Here is a 22329-nt window from a genome sequence, read left to right on the forward strand (position 1 = left end):
GCCCTTCAGAAATTACATTGTAGTTGGGAAAGCCATAGTTGACCTTTCCGATCTTCTGGCAATCAATTAGGCTGAACAGAACATTGGTTAGGTCACTTTTGGAATACTGCTTATGGTCTCCTTGCTATGGGAAAAATGTTGTTAAAGGTTCAGAAAAGATGCACAAGGATGTTGCCAGGATCGAAGGTTTGAGCTGTTGGGAGAGGCTGAATAGGCTGCGGCTTTCTTCCCTGGAATGTTGGAAGCTGAGGGGTGACCTTGTTAAGATTATAAAATCATGAGGTGCACAGATACAATGAATAGCCAACATCTTTTTCCCCAGGGTAGGGGAGCCCAAAATTGGAGGACATAGGTTTAACGTGAGAGGGGAACAGTTCAAAAGGGACCAAGGGGCAACTTCTTCACGCAGAGTGGTACGTGTACAGAATGAGCTGCCAGAGGAAGTGGCAGAGGCTGGTACAATTACAACATTTAAAAGGCATCTGGATAGGTATTGAGGGATATGGGCCAAGTGCTGGCAAATGGGACTAGATCAATTTAGGATGTATTGTTGGCATGGATGAGTTGGACTGAAGGGACTGTTTCTGTGCTGTATATTTCTATGACTCTTTAACAACTACCTAAGAACCTCAACTGGCCACGGTCTGATTGGTCTCAGTAGGTGAGAGAATAGATAGCCTTGTCAACTGTTACAGCAGGGGTAGCTTGTCAGCCAAGTTGGGGGAAAGAGGGTGTTTGAGAATCCCAAATCTGGAGGCATAGATGGACAGCAAGGTGTGACTGCTGAAAGTTACCCGCTGATCTATCCTCCAAACATCCGATCCCTTTTCCCCACAATACCAACTCTAACCCCTTGAAACTATAAAACATTGCTGCTGCTCTTGGTCTCCAGCTTTGCTGCTTAGCCAGCAGCCTGGGCCTTTGATGAGACCATGCTTCCCACTGTGGCTTCCAATTAGCGAGCAGATTAAGGAGAGGGGGTGCCCCACTGACTTGGGATCAGAAGTACTTCAGGTTACTATGCAAGTACCTGACTTGGATTTGATCTAGCAGATTTCCCACTGGCAGTGTCAAGGGAGTCTTGCTGTTAAGGACACCTCCCCCAAACCTGGAAGAAGGGAAAATTCTGGTCCCTTGACATTTTTTAATTGTTAGTTGATTTTTGACTTTCATTGTTTTGTATCCCAGCCCATCAGGTATTTTGTACAAACACAAACTGCACTTAGGCACATGAGAGGGTAACAATATGTCGGGGAAGAAAATCTGGCAGAATGTTTTGAGCAATTAATCATTCACAAAAAATGGACAACTAATGAATTCACTGTTGAAAAATAAATCAGGCAGAATTCAAATCAGACGGTCACTATGTCCTGATTTGTACTATTGCTCAAGAATAGTTTAGTCCCAACAAAGCACAGCAAGTTCCGCAGCACTGCTCCAATCCTGTTAGAAGGGAGACTTCATTGACATGCAGTGACAGGGGCCTTTTGCACTTCTTGCTTGTTAATGACAGCAAGGCAGAAAGAGCTCTGTGGATTTTCCCAGTGGAGTATCGAATCTTGTAATATGTGAGATCCTGCATGAGCAAACAGCCGCCAAGTGTCACACAGGTTTACTTTGGTCTGGCTATGTGAATTTACAACAACAGTTGGTATTCGGAAAATACAGTAATCAGTTAATCTTACTGTCTGTTAATTAACTGCATTAATTAACTTTAACATTAGTTAACATTAACTAAACTTAACTATTAATGGAACATTGAATCCTGTTTGTTTCTCTGTTCCTAATTGCAAGGCCTGCATTTTCACCACAATGGACAGACTCTCAGCAGGATACAAATGCTGGAGTAACCCAGAAAATTGCAAGTTCCACCCCGAAAATCAGCATTTCCCATTTTTGCTGGGGCAGGAAAAGGGTTGGATCAGGATTGATGCATCTTACAGAGATATCTGCCTAATGAAATCCTCTCCACTGAAATGAGATTTTGTGAGCCTGACATTTGCAGAGTAGGCCCAGTAAGAAACAGCCTTTAAGTTTTGCATTTTTTTGGATGCATCCTGGGGCATCTACGATGGAGAGCAGGTGGCATTTGGAATTGTAAAGGTAGGCCTAAGTGTGAATCAGAAGGACACATTAATTAATGTCATTAATCTCATTGGAACCATCAACAGATCTGTTAAAATCAATTGTCAAGAATGTCAAGAAGACCTGTCAAAGGGAGCAGAAAGAAAGTGAGGACTGCAGATGCTGGAGATCCGAGTCGAAAAGTATTGCACTGAGAAAGCACAGCCAGTCAGGCAGCATCCGAGGAGCAGGAGAGTCAATGCTTCTGGCATAAGCTCTTCATCAGGAATGTGGGGGAGGATTGGTGGTTGGCTGAGAGATAAATAGAAGGATGGGGTGTAGGGGGATGGCAGCTAGGAAGGCGATAGGTAGATGCACGTGGGGGATGATAGTGATAGGTCAGAGAGGAGGGTGGAGCGGATAGGTGGGAAGGAAGATGGACAGGTCAGAGTGTTCAAGAGGGTGGTGCTGAGTTGGGGTGTTGGATCTGTGACAAGATGGGGGGAGGGGAGATAAAGAAACTGGTGAAGTCGATGTTGATGCCATATGGTTGGAGGGTCCCAAAGGTAGAAGTGGAGGTGTTCTTCCTCCAACGATCAGGTGGTTTGGATTGGGTAGTGGAAGAGACCGAGGACTTGCATATCCGTGGCAGAGTGAGAGGGGGAGTTGAAGTGGTTGGCCAGAGGGTTGTGGGGTTGTTTGGTGCAAGTGTCCCAGAGATGTTCCCTGAAACATTCTGCAAGTTGTTGTCCTGTCTCCCCAATGTAGAGACCACTACATTGAAAGGAACGGACACAGTAGATTAGGTGTTTTCATGTGCAGGAAAATCTCTGCCGGATGTGGAATGATCCTTTGGGGCTTTAGACAGAGGTGAGGTTGGTGGTGTGGGCACAGGTTTTACACGTCTTGCTGCAGCAAGGGAAGGTGAGGGGAATGGGAGGATTGGGGGGTGGGGGAGACATGGACCTAACAAGGGAATTGACTTTGCAGAATGCAGATAAGGGTGGGGAAGGGTTAGATTGTAGGTGGTGAAAATGGCGAAGGATAATGTGCTGTATTCAGAGATTGGCAGAGTGGGAGGTGAGGACTGGGGAGTTATATTCTTGTTGCAATTGTAGGGATGGGGGTCAAAGGCAGAGATATGGGTATTGGAGGAGATGTACTGGAGGGCATTGTTGATCACATGGGAGGGGAAATTGCGGTCCTTGAATTACGAGGCCAACTGTGATGTCCTGGAGTGGAATTGCTCCTCCTGAGAGCAGATACGGTCGAGGTGGAGGAATTGGGAGTGAGGGATAGTGTTTTTACAGGGGTGGTGTGGGGGGGGGGGGGGGAGGGGAGGGTGGTATGTAAGTGGTGGGTACCTGTGGGCATCCGTGGGTTTGAAGTTGATGTCCATGTTGAGTCGGTTGCCGGACATAGAGATGGAGAGGTCTACAAAGGGGAGGAATGGTGCCTGAGATGGTCCAGCTGAACTTAAGATCAGGGTGGAAGGTATTCCTGAAGTTGATGAACTTGTTCAGCCTCCTCACAGGAGCACGAGGTGGCGCCGATAGAGTCATCAATGTAGTGGGAAAAAAGGTGCTGGCGTAACTGCAAAAGATGGACTGTCGCATGTATCCTGCGAAGAGGCTGTTAAAGGGAGCAGTCAAGCTTGCAAGGCATTTGAAACTCCTGCTCTTTAAATTGTTGGGGGAAAAAAGCTTGAATGTTAAAAATAAGATCACTTGCTATTTCTCTCTTTCTTGATTTGAGGTAAAGAGTTTCCATGAATGGATTAATGCTGCATGACTGATTTCACAAGCATCCATTATTACAATATAATGCCTGACACTCAAGGGGTTATAGATTCTTTGGTGTGGGACTATGAATTCCTATATTCATTGTTATAAAGTTTTATATACTTGAATTAAATGTTAATTAGTATGAGGCTTTATTTATTTGAAGCAATGTAAATCTAGTAAGTGGATTTTTCTAAATGAGTATTTTATCAATATAGTGAAGCCTGAAAGAGACACTTAAAATGTTATTTTATTTGAAACTTTATTTATCTAAGGGCATGTGCTGGCATTAATTTGGTATAGGAACTATAAAGAGGGTCTGGAGGGGCATATGTTGGCATGGAGGGGCCATGTTATATAGAGTGTGGTTTGAGGGGTATGGGGGCATGATGAGTGAGTGGGAGGCATCAGCTGGCATGCATTGGCGTGGTGTACTGAAGGTTTTATCGCTCATTTACGCTTTATTCTTTATGTTTAAACTTTGCAACAGTAGCAGATTCCTAGGGCAGCTTTCCCCCTCGCTCACCAGTGCCCAAGCGGCCTCCTCAATCTTCCGGGATGCAATATGCACCTCTGACTGAAAACCTCACAGTGGTGCATCCACTTCTAAAGATCAGGCCCACAAAGCTTGGAATTCCTGTGTCTCTGTGCACCTGACCTGGGAGCAAACATCTGGACCGGAGTTTCCAAAACTATAACATAGCAGTAGAATCATCTTTGAACTTTTTCTCTGGCTTACCATTACATTATGTGGTGCTACGTTTTTGTTCTAATTTGACTAGATTATTCATTATAATCCACGCTGTGAACATTCTATGATCTGATGTGCAGCCTTGCGGAATTTGGACACTTGCTCTCGCACACTTTGATTTTTTTCTTCAAATGAAATTCAAATTTCAAGCAAGCTAAACTTCAGAGACTAGACTGATGTACTGAGGCTGTGTAAGAGATGGAGACATGGGAAAAGGGAGCTGGTCTATTGTCTCATTAGTCAACATCACTTCCAGAATTTCCAACTAACTGTGACACCAATATGCCTGCTCAAGATGGACTAGTGTTATAATAAGACATAAAAGACAGAGTTATGTGATTTGAACTCTAACAGTAGGCAGCATTGCTGGCTTGAAGGAGATGGACTAAAGCTTATAATTTAAATAACAGAGTGCCTCCAAAATTAAATTGTGTAGAAAATGATTGCATTAGGCAAACAGCCAATTTAATTGTTTTTTAAATTGTATCGCTCCAATTTATTTTTATTCTTCAGTCAGTGTGGGGTGTCATGGCTCACCTCAGCAAGGTGTCCTTACCTCCAAAAGCTCAGCTGCCTGTCCAAATAATGCAACCCGGAAGGCTGACTGCCCCGTTCCTGTGTGTGTCACCGTTATAATCAAACAGGAACACCAGCTTCGAATGGAAACCTCGTTCCTGCAGTTTTAGTTCGGTAGCGGGGGGAGGTTATAACAGTGAGTGCAGGATGGAATGACATTGCACTTTCATGCCAGGAAAGGAAATGCAACAATTCTAGTGGTGCAGTGGGAGTGTCCCTGCCTCTGAGCCAGGAATCTTGGGTTTGAGTCCCACTTGCTCAACGGCATGTAATAACATTATTTTAAAGTCTGTGCATCAATGTCAATCGAATGGCTAGTGGGCATTGTATTGCTGGAGTGAACTGCTATAGTTTGTTGCCAAAAGTAAGGCCCTGAGATGGTCTTTGCTGCAAAGTACATTATTGAGATAAAGAAAGCCTTGATTCTGTCAGTGGAATAAGGCAGGAATACAACTTTCTCTGAGGATTCTCTTGGTCAGCCTCGAGAATCAGACTCGAATAATTCCCTTTTGCTGAGATCACAGCAGCACACATTAAGAGCACTGTACAATATGGCCATTACTTTCTCTGACTATGCGGTTCTACGTCCTCTTGACTTTGTTGGTTTTTAGTTGGACACATTGAGTGCTGAGTGTCCTCAAAGACTCCTAGAGCTCACTCAGTTTCACCCTTGGTCAGTTAAAGATGAGTTATATGGAAGAACGTTATGCCTCTTGTGGGGGCTGGATACTGCTGTAAAGTGCTGTGGGCAACTTGCCTACCAACTACCTGCCAGTCCATTGCAATTTTACGAGTGGTCCTGACTGGGGGAGGGGGGGTGGAGAGGCTTACAAGTGTCTCTGTTGCCTGCGAGCAAATTAAGGTCCTTAAACCACCAATTAATGACCAGATAAGGACCCCTTCCCACTGCTGCTGCGATTTAAGCAGTAACAACAATGACCTACCTGGCAGCTTTGTATGGGGTGGCGGAAGACAGAGATCGATGTGTTTCTTATTTGGTCCTTTGGAAAGCATTGCTCCCCCTCCACTCCTCCATCACCACACTCTACCAACAAGTCTCCCCTACCTTGTTTTCCCCCTCCCCATCACCATCTATCCTGGCTCTCCTCATAGGGGCCCCCATTCTATCTAATTGCCTTGATGCAAGTCATTGTCCCCTAGTTAGCTCACACCATAGTTCCTCAGCATCAGGATCTGGGTAACTGTTCCATATTGGGGCACAGCTCACCATTCCCAGTAACATTGCTGCATCTTATGACGGCCTACTGTTCCCAGAGAGGAGACTTCCTGTTCAGAAAGTGCAAAGAGGTCTCTCCTCAGAGAAACTGACCCCCCCTCAATCTGTTAAATTCCTGTGGGATAAACCAGTGGAGCAGGGGTTAAAGTTTGCCTCTGACTTTCCTGCTGGAGTTTGGGAGGTAGGGACTCTGGCACCTGGTCAAATCCAGTCCAGTTCTGGTTTATTTGCTCTTCCTAAATACAATATTTTACATTTGTCTATGATAACCTTTCCTCTGCCATTTTTCCTGTTGGCACACTTTTTATGAGCTGTTCCCTCTGAATCCACCCACAGCCCAACATTGTCTTGTATCATCTGGAAGTCTAACCCCCAACATCAAATTTCTCAATCCACAAATGTTTTGTCCATCACAAACAGCAGTGGCGACAACTTCAAACCCAAGAATATTTCTTCTAGTATTTCCACCTATCCAACCAACGTACTTGTAATTTATCCAATAACCATTCGTTCCTTTCTAACCTTTCGCTATTTCCTTATGTTTTCTGGACTTAACTTTGAATTATTAATGCTCTGATCAAAGTTTGTGAGAAGATTTGTAGCCCGGGTGCTCGTTGTTGTGGTTCTGTTCGCCGAGCTGGGAGTTTTTGTTGCAAACGTTTCGTCCCCTTTCTAGGTGACATCCTCAGTGCTTGGGAGCCTCCTGTGAAATGCTTCTGTACTGATTCCTCCGGCATTTATAGTGGTAAATGCCTGAGGAATCAGCACAGAAGCGCTTCACAGGAGGCTCCCAAGCACTAATGCTCTGAATTAAATTAGAAAAAAACTGACATAGAATTGCTTTTTAGATAAATGCATTCAATTTTGATCCCAAGACATTTTTATTGAGTTAGTCACCAGCCCATCAACATGAATTACCTCAAATCCAAAGTTGTAACCGCCATTGCTGGTTGGTCCAGGAGGACCTGGAAGACCAGGTGGACCTTGGGGTCCTGGCTTTCCAGGCTGACCTGGAGGTCCCGGAGGTCCTGGTAATCCATGATCTCCCTGAAAAACAACAGTATCACACATCTTATGGAAAGTTGTGCTGTTCACACATGTCAATTTGCCTTGCCTAAAAATTCACTTCTTCAATATAACTAATTCAGGAAGAGGTGCACAGTGCATTTAATTACTCTTACAATAAAGGTCTGTGTTTTCTCTCAGCAATTTTTGGAGAACTAAACCACTCTGCTCATGAGAAAAAAAAACAAAGAGATTTTCAATATTTTGCAGTTCACTTCTCCAGGTCACTTTCAAAACAGCATTTTATCTGATCAACTAATCTTCGAAAAAAGGCCAGTGCTGATACTAAATCCTATTTTCCCCAATGTGTTTGAACCTGATGCAGTCACACTTTCTTCTATCATTTTAGCTCCTATGATCTTGGTACACATCTCCACATACGGTTTTCAGAACAAAAGTAAAATACATGAAAATGCATTAAAATTAAGATAAGGAAAGGAACTACTTTCACTTATAAAGCACTTCCACAGCCTCGGGGTCATCCCAAAGCATTTTCCAGCCAGTTAAGCAGTTTTTAAATGTCATAGCTGTTCATTTATGAACAGCAGCCAATTTGCACGTAGCAATATCGCAAAATCAGCAATGAGATAGGAACCAGATAAACTGTTTCAGTGACGTTCGTGGAAAAATAAATATTGGCCACGATACTTCCTTTGCACATTGTCAAAAAGCAGTATCTTTTCAGGTTTGGACTTCTGTTTCAGAGGTCAGTGTACTACAACGGAGCCAAAGCTATTACCTCTATATGTGGTCAAGGGGACCACACACAGACAAAGACTATGTGATCCACAGCTGGGCCTGTTTGAAGAACATTTTCTATAAGTGGTTAAGGTGAATTTCAGAGAAGTTTCATACAAAGCTATATTATATGTTTATCACCTTGTAGTGTTATGGTAGATTTGTTACTGGACTAAAAACCATCATCATGAATGTGAATTTCATCCTGGCAAATTGTAAACTGAATTCAATAAATACCACAATTTGTAGTTTGGCAATATTCATGGAAGTGCCTCATCTCAGTTGGTCTCAAATACACATGATTCAATTTCTCCATCAACTATTCCTGAAAATCAGGGATAAAGAAGAAATCCCCGCTGATCTCAGGGCTGCTGCCATCACCACTGTTTTATATGATTGAGCTTTGATACAAGTTGGCACAACAAGCAACCCAACAATTGCTCTCAGTGTAAATACGGATGGGCAATCAATGTGACATTTCAACATTTAAAATTTACCTTTGCTCCCTGAAGACCTGGCAAACCAATCCGTCCTTGATCACCCTGTCAACAAAGACATGATATTGACTTTTCTTAAGTAAAATACAAAGTTGCTATTGAATGCAAAATCACTGAAAGGATACAAAATCATTAGCAACAGTTTTGCCCAGACGTTAACATGAGACAGTATAGGCTACCTTCTGCAAGACCGCAGTCTAAGTTTACCACATACACAAAGCTGATGAAGCATTTGTTCACTGGCACAGATTGAGAAATCACAAACACACATGCTTCAGACCCTTTTTTTTTAAAAAGCCAACTTCCCAGAAAAGGATCCACAGCTTCCTGTGGAATTCTTCATTTTGCACGGGAGTTCAACATATTTGCATTTTGTTAACTCCATTCAGTCATTTCTATCAATCAATGGCATATTTAGAGCTTTGGCCAACTGATGCAAATTTGAGCAATCATTCTTTATTTGCAGAACTTTCTGGAACAATCAATGTGTTAACAACTTCCATACATATTACCGGGTCTTGCATTGATCATAAGGCTCATTACAATCCACATACACTTAACAGCCTGATGTCTCTCAAAATGGTTCCATCCTTACCCACACTGGTTTGAGGCCAAAGGTGTTGGGTCAGTGTATTGCCATGGTGGGAATGAAGAAGCCCCAGATGTCATAATTGTGTGTAAGGAGTTGCAACTTCTTCGCTTTCTCAGGGAAAATACATTATAATTTAATGGAACAGATAATTTTAATGGGATTTTAAATATCTTAATAGTTTATTGGAGCCAGTGAATTGGATATACATTACCATGGATCTTCATACTTAATTACTTCTCAAAATTTGCAAGTCTTACCTTTTGTCCCTTTGTCCCTGGTTTACCAAATGTTCCATCCACTCCTGGTGGTCCCCTTGGACCCTATAAATAATCAGCCAACAATTAATGGAGCGTGGGAGAACCTACCTTCCACACATGCTGTTACATGAAACCAAAAGCCTTTGTGATGTGCCCTGCCACATTGACCAGATGTTCAATGTTGTGGAAGCAGATACTGACAATAAGATTTGCTCAGATCTTGCTACTCTCTTTCAAGATTTAATTTTAAAAGAAGCGTTTACAGCTCCATGTCAACACTAGTTTACCTACTCCAGTTTGAATTTTTTAATTTTCAGGAAGATTTTCAAATCTATAGGTAGTATATAAAGAAAGTTCGATCACTGGACTGGTGCCAAGTGTAGAAGAACTTCAATACTGCTTTGAGATAGTCACATCTGAGATTTTGTTTGGATCTCAAACTCACTGCATCCAGCATCAATGGACATTTGCACTGCATCTGGGGATTCATCAGAGCCACAGTTTAATTTTGCTGGCTATCAAGTAGTTAAACAAGACCTTAAACTAAATAGTGTGTGGGGATAGTGGTTTCAGTTGCATGGAAAATTATGGAAAATGCTAAAGGGGAGGACATCTCAGGAGACATTATTAAAGTTTCCAGAAGAAGCAATAGGACAGAGAGTACAGAAAGGATCAGGAATCTAATTTAAGGCACAGCAAATAAGGGGACAGCTATGATAAGGGGAGCAGTAAACACAAGACTTGAGGGTGTTGTACTTAAACACACGCAATGTATGAAACAAGGTAAATGAACCTCTGTCACAGATTAAAATTGGCAGGTCTGATGTTATGGGTATCACAGGGATGTGGCTACAGGAAATCCCAGGATTGGGAACTAGCTATCCAAAGGATACAAATTCGATCAAAAGGACAGAGGGGCAAAGGGGTTGGGGATGCTCTGTTAATAAGAAATGAAATTAAATTGATAGCGAGCAGTGATATAGGGTTAGAAGATGAAGAATCTGAAGGTGAAGAGTGGATAGAGTTGAGGAACCACAAAGGAAAAAAAAATCCTGAAGGAAGTTATGAACAGGCTTCCAAATGTAGCAGAATGGGGCAGCAATTAAAATCAAGAGTTCAAAAAGACATGTAAGAAAGGCAATAATTGGGGGTGACTGCAATTTGCAGATGGACTGGGAAAGTCAGGTTGGTAGAGGATCCCAAGAAAAGGAATTGTGAAAAATCTATGAGATGGTTTATTTTTGAGCAGCTCGTGGTCGAGCCCACTGGGCAGCAGTCCATTCTGGATTTGGTGATGTGCAATGAGGTAGACTTGATTAGGGAGCTTAAGGTGAAGGAAATCCAGTGGTGATAATGTGATAGAATTCACCCTGCAGATTGAGACGAAGATGCTTGAATCATATAATGATATTACAATTGAGTAAAGGTAATTACAGGGACATGAGGGAGGAGCTGGCCAGAGTTGATTGGAAGGAGAACCTGGGAAGATGGTGGAGCAGCAATGGCAGGAGTTTCTGAGGGTAATTCGGGAGGGACAGCAGAAATTCATCCCAAGGAAGAAGAAATATATTAAGGGGAGAACAAGGCATAAAATAAAAAGAAAAATATATAATTTGGTAAAAACCAGCAAGGTGAAAAGCTAGTAATATACAAGAAGATTGCTGAGTTTTTTTGTACACATATAAAAGAATATAAAACAGGTAAGAGTGGACACTGGACCACTAGAAAATGAGGCGGGGCACAAAGAAACAGCAAAGAAATTGAAATGGCGTTTTTCAAGTGTCTTCACAGTGGATGACACCAGAACTTTGATAGAGTCAGGGGGTTGAGGTGAGTTTAGTGGCCACCATTGCCTTGTCCTCCTCTTAGAATATTTCTTCTTCCTTGGGATGAATTTCTGCTGTGCCTCTCAAATTACCTCCAGAATCTCTTCCCATTGCTGCTCCACTGTCTTCCCTGTTGAGCCTCTTCCCCTTCCAATCAACTCTAGCCAGCTCCTCTCTCATGTCTCTGTAGTTATCTTTAGATTAGATTACTTTAGATTACTTACAGTGTGGAAACAGGCCCTTCGGCCCAACAAGTCCACACCGACCAGCCGAAGCGCAACCCACCCATACCCCCACACCCACCCCTTACCTAACACTACGGGCAATTTAGCATGGCCAATTCACCTGACCCGCACATCTTTGGACTGTGGGAGGAAACCGGAGCACCCGGAGGAAACCCACGCAGACACGGGGAGAACGTGCAAACTCCACACAGTCAGTCGCCTGAGTCAGGAATTGAACCTGGGTCTCAGGCGCTGCGAGGCAGCAGTGCTAACCACTGTGCCACCGTGCCGCCCACTCAACTATAATATCGTTACATCTGATTCAAGCTTCTGCCCCCCAAACTGCACAGAGAATTCTATCAAGTTATAAAATCAAGTGACTGCCCCCTCCCCGCAACCCCCGCAGAGGTTCCTTCCATTACAGTCTGTTCTGTTAGTTCCATTTTCACGTTATAAGAAAATCGTGTAAGAGCAGCACCGTTCAAATCAATGGGACCAGAATCGTACTACAGCCAACACAGGAAAGGAAAGTTCACGTTCTACAAAGAATGGTCTAAATGCTTCAACTGCATTCGAGCTAATTTGTCTTGAAGAAACACACATTATAGCAGAACCAACTGTATTAAGGAGGTGATTGTGAAGTACTTAGAAGTACATGGTAAAATATGGATGCATCACTACAGCTTCGTCAAGGGGACGTTAAACCTGACCAGTCTGTTAGAATTCTTTGAGGAGGTCACAAACAAGATAGACAAAGGAAAGCCAGTGGACATGATCTATTTTTCGACTTCCACAAGGTCTTTGACAAGGTGCGGCAGAGGAGGCTGTTCAATAAGATAAGAGCCCATGGTGATAGGGGCAAGGTACTGGCATGCATATAAAATTGACTGACTGGCAGAATGTAAAGGGGCCTTTTTCTGAATGGCATTTGGTGACTGGTTGAGTTCCATAGAGGTCAGTGTTGCGATCACATTCTACATTAACTATCTGAACGAAGGAAGTGAGGTATTATTGCTAAATTTATAGTTGACACAAAGATAGGTAGAGGGACAGTTGATGCTAAGGAGGTGGGGAGGCTGTAGGACTTGGATAGTCTTGGAGAATGGGGAAAGAATTGGCAGATGGAATACAATGTGGGAAAGTGTGAGGTTTAGTTGGAAGAATGGGGATGTAGACTACTTTCTAAATGGGGAAAGGCTTTGGAAATCTGAAGCAGAAAGAGACTTGCAAGCCCGAGTTCAGGATCCTCTTAATGTTAACATTCAGGTTTCTTTGGCAGTTAGGAAGGCAAATGCAATGTTAGCATTCGTTTCAAGAGGACTAGAATACAAGAGCAGGGATGTACTGCTGAGGATGCATAAGGCACTGGTCAGACTGCAGTTGGAATATTGTGAGCAGTTTTGGACCACGTATCTAAAGTAGGATATGCTGGCCTTGGAGGTGTTCCAGGAGAAGTCTACAAGAATGATCCTTGCATTTAAGGACTTGCCAATTGGAGTGGTTGTAGATTCTGGCTCTGTACTCAATGGAATTGAAGAGGAATCTCATTGAAACTAACAGAATACTGAGAGACCTGGACAGAGAGAAAAAATATTAGTGAATTAGGAAAGACCAAGGCTTGAGGGCACACCCTCAGAGTGAAGGGATGACCCTTTAGAACTGACATAAGAAGGGATTTCCTCAGCCAGAGAGTGGTGACTCTATGGAAATCATTACCACAGAAGGCTGTACAGGCCAGTGAGTGTATTTTAGACTGAATTAGAAAAGTTCTGGATTAGTAAGGGGATCAAAGATTATGTAGAGAAGGCAGGAGAATTGATTTGAGGAAGAATATCAGCCATGATTGAATGGTGAAGCAGAATCAATGGACTGATAGGCCTAACCATGTTCCTATGTTATGGTCCTGTGGTCTAATAAATAGCTGACAACTTTCATTGGATGATTAATAAAATTCTAGGTTATGAATATATTAAATAAAGAACAGCAAACAACTGATTGCTCTACCAAGGCTCTCCCATCCTGATCAGATGGAAACTTGATGGAACATCAAAGTAAGGGCAAAATGTTCAGATAATAAAGGACTTGTGGAACAGGTCGCTAGCTCATGTAGTGGACACTTCCAATTTCAACTAAATGAGAGTTGGAACTATTTCTGGCTGGGGAAAAGATTACCTTGAGGAGCAGTAGGTATCTTGTAAGGACAGTGAGGGTCATGTCTGGAATATTCAGATTATCAATGGCACTTTCCTCCCTGAGTCTTTATCATTTCACCCATGGTTGGGAAATATCTGTAACATGATCCTTAAGGTATTACAACTGTACGGGACAGGCCCGTGAATCAGAAAATCTTTCAGTGTCCATCATTTTTTGTATGTCCTTACAATGCCTGGTGTAAACAAAATCTCCTGAGAGGCAAGAAAACAGAGAAATAACTCTATCTTATCAATTTCTCAGGAATACTTCCAGGAAATTTTTTTCAATCTTTCAAAGCATGTTCCAAAATACCATCATAATTTTTGCACTGTTCCTAGTTACACACCCAGCTTCTGCAGCTCAAGATGTCCATGGATGGGACAAGTTTAAAAAGTTCTTTTCAAAGTCAAAAAAAGAATTGTTTTGAATTTGAAATCTGATAGCCTGGTAGATTCCACATCTTAGACAGTGGAAGGGAGATGATGATGAATTGTATTGGATTGAACCTTAAAATATATTGATTGTCAGCAGTACCCCTTTGAACAACTGGGACATGTGCCAGTAATAATTGAGAACAGTTAGTACTTGTTGTGAACTGATGCATTTTTTAAAAGGCAGATTTCAGCAGAGACCATGTTTCACTGATCAAGCTGTTTTACGTAACTGTGTAAGCCAAGGCTGATTATGCCAAATTTGCACAATCCACCTACGGTTCAAGTTAATATTTTCTCTATTAATAATTGCACACAAGTTGCTTCTCTTTTAGTATAATACCAAAGTGCATATTCTCATGGAAGGTACATGTCTATTTTAAAACAAAAGAGAACCAAAGCTAATTGTGGATTGCGTTAAATATTTTTAATGAAACAGGGAAAAAGAAGAGAAGAATTAGTTACTGCTAAAATAAAAGCCTCTGCCACTATTGGACATGGGCCATGAATAATTACATCCAAATCCTGTCAGAAATATAGTGATAGAGGTGGATGTTCACACAGCAGTGTGGTTAGAACTGAGGCATTTTATGTAGGTTATACAAACAAATTATTATTATTGAAAAAAGTCATACTTTCAAAGCTTTCCAGTTTTCATTCATTAGAACACGCACCAGAATCCCAAATTTCAAAAGGAATAACAAATTATATCATGAGAGAATAAAAGAATACTGCAAGACAAAATGTTTTGAAAGTATGTCCCTTTTTCTGTATGTTCTTTCCTGCTTGGTGCCTATTTACATATGGACTGGATTTCTTTAGATTTGATACTAATCTGTCAGGTAGTGAAACTATGAACATTTCAGATTAGCTGGAACATTAACTTTTTTATTCCCTGGTTTTGTTATGGTGGTGAAGAGTGTAGACTGAGAGAAAGCTCCACCCTGCTAGAATCAAAATCACTTTGTGCTTTGATGTGGTTTTCAATTATCATTCTTAATCATTTTCTTAATAAATAAGACTTTGTTATTATCTCTCTGAATCATTATATCACTTAATTTAGTTATGGGAATTCCTTGGCTTAGTAGTTTGAAACAAGAGGACCAAGCAGGGAAATCAGGCAAGTCAAGCCACACTGCATGTATTCTGTGGCATTTAACAGTAACTGCAATTCTATAATTATGGCAAGACCACACTTGGCTAGACAGGAACTCTATGCTTCCTCAAACAAAGTTGACAGTTTCATTATTAGGAAATGTGAATGACTGACTAACCAGAATCTTGATTACTTCATTAGTCAAATGATTTCAATGGCCTGAGAGAGGGCCCAGAATAGTGACAGCCTACATGGTCTGATTATGAGCCTCATACCAAGACTGACATCTGCTTGTAGAGTTTGTAGGTTAGTGCACATTCGCTTCAGTTCAGCACAGGGCCAGATACAGACCCAACCTCAAATGTGGTTCAAAAGGAACAACTACCCCTCCAGTAGGACGCCTACCAACTGAGTTACTCTATCCTTCTTTTGTAGACTTATTCCTACACCTTGGTTTCATATTGTTCCCAAATGTTTTGAGTCCTCTGACCTTCCAACTAAAGAGGGTTTATAGGTTTGTAAGGCTTTCCAAAAGAACTTTTTGTCATCCTATTAAGTCACAAACCTTTAATTTACTGCATCTCTTTAAGTTTCATTTACATTTTGCTGTCTGTCACATCATGAGGATTTTCATAATGCTCATCTAAGTTTGCACCATTAGTAATGCCAATAGCACCAAATGTGTCTGGGTGAAAACTGTTCATTGCCAGTTGGGTCTAAACTGTGGAAAGAGAAGAAAATGCAGACTTGTGCCTTTGAAAACTGACAAAACCGTATTTTTACTGGTGAATCGATGGAGCTACAAGGACAGAAATGTAATGACTTGGCATTGGAGTGTAATTTGAATGAAGGCCTGTGTAACATGATGGGGTTTGATTTGAAGAATCACGTTGACGTAGTCCTGAGGGATTTATAACAGGCAAGAGCAGCCTATATCAAAAAGTGACACTTCACTGAGCATAAAGTTTATGTCAGAAGGTCAAGCTGACGCAGAAATTGGGAAGCTAACCAGAAATGTAATTAACTTCAAAACATCTGTGAGACGGCAATAGGGGAAGTTGAAAGGACAAGAGGGAACATGTTTTTGAGGGCTAGAGTCAACGGCAACAAATTTTCATGAGGATAGAAAAGTGGATCTGAGTGAGGGAAAGTAATGAGACATACTTAACGTTAGTGACTGTGATTGAACTAGTAGGGACAAATTGATGGAAAGTGCTGACCAGGGTGAAGAATCGACAGAGGGATAAATCCTTTCTAGTCAAAACGCATCTGTTCATCTAATCTCTAAAATGACAAAGCCAGGGGCTCTGAAAAGGTGTTCCAGGAGAAACAATTTCATTGTCAAGAGCTCTGACCTAAATGTCTAACTGGACAATACTGCATGTATCATATGACTATCCTTAGTCTTGTTTAACCACGTTATCTGTTAGACCCCTTACAGTGTGGTCTTATAAGTACAAAGAAACATAACACGTCTATCTGCTAAATGTAACCCCACAGTTTTTTTTACAGAATGCACTTTGCTAGATTAAAGCAGAATGTATGCATGATATAAAAGAATATCACAATTCAAGTCGATGTTAAGTGTCTGAAACATGGCGAACATGACAGGCCGTTTTTTTGTAAAATGAAAAAAAACTGCCTCTTCAGCTTGCTTCAACAATCAACGCATTGGCGAGTGCAATGGATCTGAACAAGCCAGCTGAATACCTCACCAGAACCACGAAATTGCTCATCAAATACCTGTAAAATGTTAAAGTCAGAGCATTTCAATTTGACATGAGAGTAACAGTAGAAAACAAAAGCAGGATTAGGAAATCCAATGAACAGATATAACAAACAGAAATTCGTATTTTCTTACCGGCTCACCCGATTTACCATCTTGTCCAGGGTGACCAGGGGGACCTTGTGGTCCTGGGGAACCAACAATGCTTGGATTCAACACCTCTGATTGAGCTGGGAGACCTGGTAATCCTGGAGGGCCTGGAGGTCCGGGAGGTCCTGGGATACCCTAAAAAACAAAGTAGCAGACTTTCGGGCTTGAACCCAGCATTCATGTTGCTCATCAGATTCAGTGAATGAGAGCTCACAATCACACACTGGCAGTCTGTGAACTTGAATTAAGTTTTTCTTCAAAGAAAAGTGAAACCAAAAGTTGACATTGTGGATCCTTTGGAGTAAAGTTCTAATTAGTTTATTGTCCTATTAGGAAGCCTGCATCCTTACCCAGTTTGGCCTATATGTGACTCCAGTCCCAAATCAAGGACAGCCAATGGCCCAATTGCAATTCAGGAGGCAGCTCATACCCACCGCCTCAAGGGCAACTAGGGATGGGCAATTATTAATGGCTCAGCCGGCACCAACTTCATCTCAAGAATGAACAAATAAAAGGCGGATTTCTCGTAACTGGCCCAGGAGTTGGCCTGGCAAACCACACAATTGTATGAAGCCCCAACCAATGGCTGAAGAACGTGGCTCACCAATGTGTTAATTTATGGATGGATAATGAATGTTCACTTTGCTGGTAATGCACAATTCCAGAGAATGACTGAAAGCAAATGAAGATCACTAATCCCAATAGGTAGTGTCAGGGATGAGAAGTAGGCGAAAGTGCGGGCTGCAGATGCTGGAGATCAGAGTTGAGAATGTGGTACTGGAATAGCACAGCAGGTCAGCTAGTATCTGAGGAGCAGGAGAATCGACATTTCAGGCAAAAGCTATAATAAAGCTGCAGAAAGGGAAAACAGACTTAGGGATGCAGAATTTTTGCATATTACATAGAACATAGAAGGATACAGCGCAGTACAGGCCCTTCGGCCCTCGATGTTGCGCCGACCGAATCCTACCTAACCTATACTAGCCCAATAACTTCCAAATGCCTATCCAATGCCCGCTTAAATGACCATAAAGAAGGAGAGTTCACCACTGATATGGGCAGGGCATTCCATGAACTCACAACCCGCTGTGTGAAGAATCTACCCCTAACATCTGTCCTATACCTACCACCCCTTAATTTAAAGCTATGTCCCCTAGTAACACCTGACTCCATTAGCGGTAAAAGGTTCTTAGTATCTACCCTATCTAAACCCCTAATCATCTTATATACTTCTATCAGATCTCCCCTAAACCTTCTCTTCTCCAATGAGAACAGCCCCAAGTGCCTCAGCCTTTCCTCATAAGATTTTCCTACCATTCCAGGCAACATCCTGGTAAACCTCCTCTGCACTCGTTCTATAGCTTCCACATCCTTCCTATAGTATGGCGACCAAAACTGCACACAATACTCCAGATGAGGCCGCACCAGAGTCTTATACAACTGCAACATGACCTCAGGACTCCGGAACTCAATTCCTCTGCCAATAAAGCCCAGTACACCATATGCCTTCCTCACAGCACTATTTACCTGGGTGGCAACTTTCAGAGATCTGTGTACATGGACACCAAGATCCCTCTGCTCATCCACGCTACCAAGTAGCCTACCATTAGCCCAGTAATCCATCATCTTGTTATTCCTACCAAAGTGAACGACTTCGCACTTAGCTACATTGAATTCCATTTGCCACATTTCCGCCCAGCTCTGCAACTTATCTATATCCCTCTGTAACCTACCACTTCCTTCCTCACTATCCACAACTCCACCGACTTTTGTGTCATCCGCAAACTTGCTTACCCAGCTTTCAAGTCCTTCCTCTAGATCATTTATAAAGATAACAAAAAGCAATGGTCCCAAAACAGATCCTTGTGGTACACCGCTAGTAACTGCGCTCCAAGATGAACATAATCCATCAACTACTACCCTCTGTCTCCTTCCAGCCAGCCAATTCCTAATCCAAACCTCTAATGTATCCTCAATGCCATACCTCCGAAGTTTTAGCATTAGCCTACCATGGGGAACCTTATCGAACGCCTTACTAAAATCCATATACACAACATCTACTGCTTTACCCTCATCCACTTCCTTAGTCACCTTCTCAAAGAACTCAATAAGGTTTGTGAGGCACGACCTGCCCTTCACAAAACCATGCTGGCTATCCCTGATCACGTTATTCCTACCCAGATGTTCATAAATCTTATCCCTTACCATTCTCTCTAAGACTTTGCCCACCACTGAAGTCAGACTCACTGGCCTATAGTTGCTAGGGCTATCCCTACTCCCTTTCTTGAACAACGGGACCACATTCGCTATCCTCCAGTCCTCTGGTACTATTCCTGTTGACAACGACGACATAAAAATCCAGGCCAATGGCTCTGCTATCTCCTCCCTAGCTTCCCATAGGATCCTGGGGTAAATGCCATCAGGCCCAGGAGACTTATCTATATTCATCCTTTCCAATATTCCCAAAACCTCTTCCCTGCATATTTCCAGGGCATCCATTCTAATTATTTGTGATTCCATATTCACATCAGCAACAGTGTCCTGTTCCTGAGTGAATACTGATGAAAAGTACTGATTTAATGTCTCTCCAATCTCCTCCGCCTCCACACACAACTTCCCACTACTATCCTTGACTGGACCGATACCTACCCTAGTCATCCTTTTATTCTTGACATACCTATAGAAAGCCTTTGGGTTTTCCCTAATCCTACCAGCTAAAGACTTTTCATGTCCCCTTCTCGCTTCTCTTAGCTCCCTCTTTAGCTCCTTCCTGGCTACCTTATAACTCTCAATCGCCTCTACTGAACCTTCACGCCTCATCTTTACATATGCCGCCTTCTTCCCTTTCACAAGGGACTCCAATTCCTTACTAAACCACGGCTGCCTCACAAGGCCCTTTACACCATGCCTGACTGGTACATACCTATCGAGGACACGCAGTAGCTGCTCCTTGAACACTCCCCACATCTCATTAGTGTTCTTCTCTTGAAGCCTGTTTTTCCAATCCACACATCCTAAGTCATGCCTCACTGCATCATAATTTCCCTGCCCCCAGCTATAGCTCTTGCCCTGCGGCACACGATTATCCCTCTCCATCACTAAAGTAAAAGTCACCGAGTTGTGGTCACTGTCCCCGAAGTGCTCACCTACCTCCAAGTCTAACACCTGGCCTGGTTCATTACCTAGAACCAAATCCAATATAGCCTCCCCTCTTGTTGGCCTGTCGACATATTGTGTCAGGAAACCCTCCTGCACACATTGTACAAACACCGACCCATCTAATGAACTCGAGCTATAGCTCTCCCAGTCAATATCTGGGAAGTTAAAGTCCCCCATAACAACCACCCTGCTACCTTCACTCTTTTCCTGAATCATCCTCGCAATATTATCCTCTACTTCTCTAGGACTATTAGGAGGCCTGTAGAAAACACCTAACAGGGTGACCTCACCTTTCCTATTTCTAACCTCAGCCCAAACTACCTCAGATGGCAAGTCCTCTTCCATCGTCCATTCCACTGCTGTGATACTGTCTTTGACAAGTAATGCCACGCCTCCCCCTTATAACAAACCATTGCGTAATATAGCAATGCAAGCCACAGAGGCTGGCAGCTTCCAACTAAGCACAAAGTGACAGCTCTAAGAAATGAAACTAAGAGTCATAGGATGAATCTTACACAGATACATGAGAAGTGTGTGTGAGTCCCTGACTGTAAAGGTAACCCAATAGCAGCAAGCAGGCCACAGGTCTCCCTGAGCTGCAAAGTCAAGTCTAGAAGGGGTGAGGTGGCGTAACAGTTGGACCAAGATGGTGATGTGATGCGGTTGGTGGGTTGCTGATGCCAAGTTGCATGGTCGAAAGGTGGAGAACAACAATGTCCATGGAACATTTAGGAGTCTTGTGGTGAAATCAAGAGTTGCCTGAAGACCTGGAGAAGCAAGCAGAGATCTATGCCATCAAGCAGTCTTTAAGACCTGTTGTGAACTGGTGCCATCTGGATTCTCAGAGGAGAAGCATTGGGAGCTGCATAGAAGTGGGACAAATTCTGCTAATAACAGGCTGCAGGTGTATGGAAATGATGTTGCCACTCATTAGTGAGATTCTGAACTCCCCATTTAAATCTCAAGGGGAAAATTGCAATTAGTTTCTCAACATTGACATATTTTCCAGTTTTGCCATGGTTTCCCATATTTCACACCATTGCCGACAGTGCTAAGGATAGCAGAGATTTCTGCTCCCTCTGTTTATTATAAGAGTTAGATACTCACCCTAATTATCTCCATGTCATCGTCAGTATCATCGAAACCAGATCCTTCTGTACCAAGGGTACTCTGAGGTGAGAGAGGAGAAAATTAAAAATAAAATCAACAGAAAAGGCTGATATTTGGACATGACCAATGCTTCCACAGTTTTACCTTTCCTCTGGTATGATTTACTTCAAAGGTTTTAGCTTGTGTAATGTCTTGATCTTCATATAGTTTTTGTGAGGAAGCATCTCAGAGTGTTGCCTGTGATTCCTGCCAATTCCGTATGTGTCTAGATGATGAATTCTGATATCATATTGTCGCTTTTCTTCCCAATGGTTGCTCCCAGCCAATGACCCAGTGCAGCCCTGGTCACCAAATTCATTGCAGGATATCCCTACTGATTCTTTTGATCACAGTCTTCCTTCTCGTCTTTCTTTTAAAATCCTCCTTTTAAAGTTTCTTACTAAGAAATCTTTACTGCTTTCCTTTCTCATATTTTGCAGAGATTGTCTCCTCACCTTTGGTGATTCCATCACAATTCACCCCCCTGACTTCACTGCCCTCCTGTCTTTCCATAAGCAATCCCTCCTCATAAACTCTTCTAAATATGTCCCTGGTCATCCTTTCAATATTGCCAACTTCCACAATCTCTTTATCCTTGTTGTCTCAATTAAACACAGCCACCTATGTTCAGCCCTGAATCTTATGTCAGCATCTGTCCCTTGAATAAACTCTCTCCCATGTCTTTCATATCCACACTTTCAAATTACTAACTGTCTAGCCTTTCAGCCCCCAGTTCCCATTAAGTTTACCCCACTGTCAATTGTCTCCTTAAAGCCCTTCATCCCAGTCATCTCCAGCAAAATGTACACGGAACTCA

The 22329-nt window shown here is 42.5% G+C and overlaps 1 protein-coding gene across 3 annotated transcripts in view; it reads right to left on the minus strand.

The window, feature by feature from the left end:
- The window catches only part of LOC132811753 (collagen alpha-1(XV) chain-like), a 262882-nt gene that overhangs the window by 83721 nt on the left and 156832 nt on the right, over positions 1-22329 (minus strand). For all 3 annotated transcript variants that reach the window (XM_060822847.1, XM_060822846.1, XM_060822845.1), the window contains 5 exons: positions 21471-21533; positions 17190-17339; positions 9559-9621; positions 8710-8754; positions 7328-7456 (listed from right to left, as the gene is read on the minus strand). In XM_060822847.1, coding sequence (XP_060678830.1) covers positions 7328-7456; positions 8710-8754; positions 9559-9621; positions 17190-17339; positions 21471-21533 — 450 coding nt within the window. The remainder of the gene's footprint in view (positions 1-7327; positions 7457-8709; positions 8755-9558; positions 9622-17189; positions 17340-21470; positions 21534-22329) is intronic.

This window comes from Hemiscyllium ocellatum, chromosome 4, assembly GCF_020745735.1.
Source record: "Hemiscyllium ocellatum isolate sHemOce1 chromosome 4, sHemOce1.pat.X.cur, whole genome shotgun sequence".
NCBI lineage: Eukaryota > Metazoa > Chordata > Chondrichthyes > Orectolobiformes > Hemiscylliidae > Hemiscyllium > Hemiscyllium ocellatum.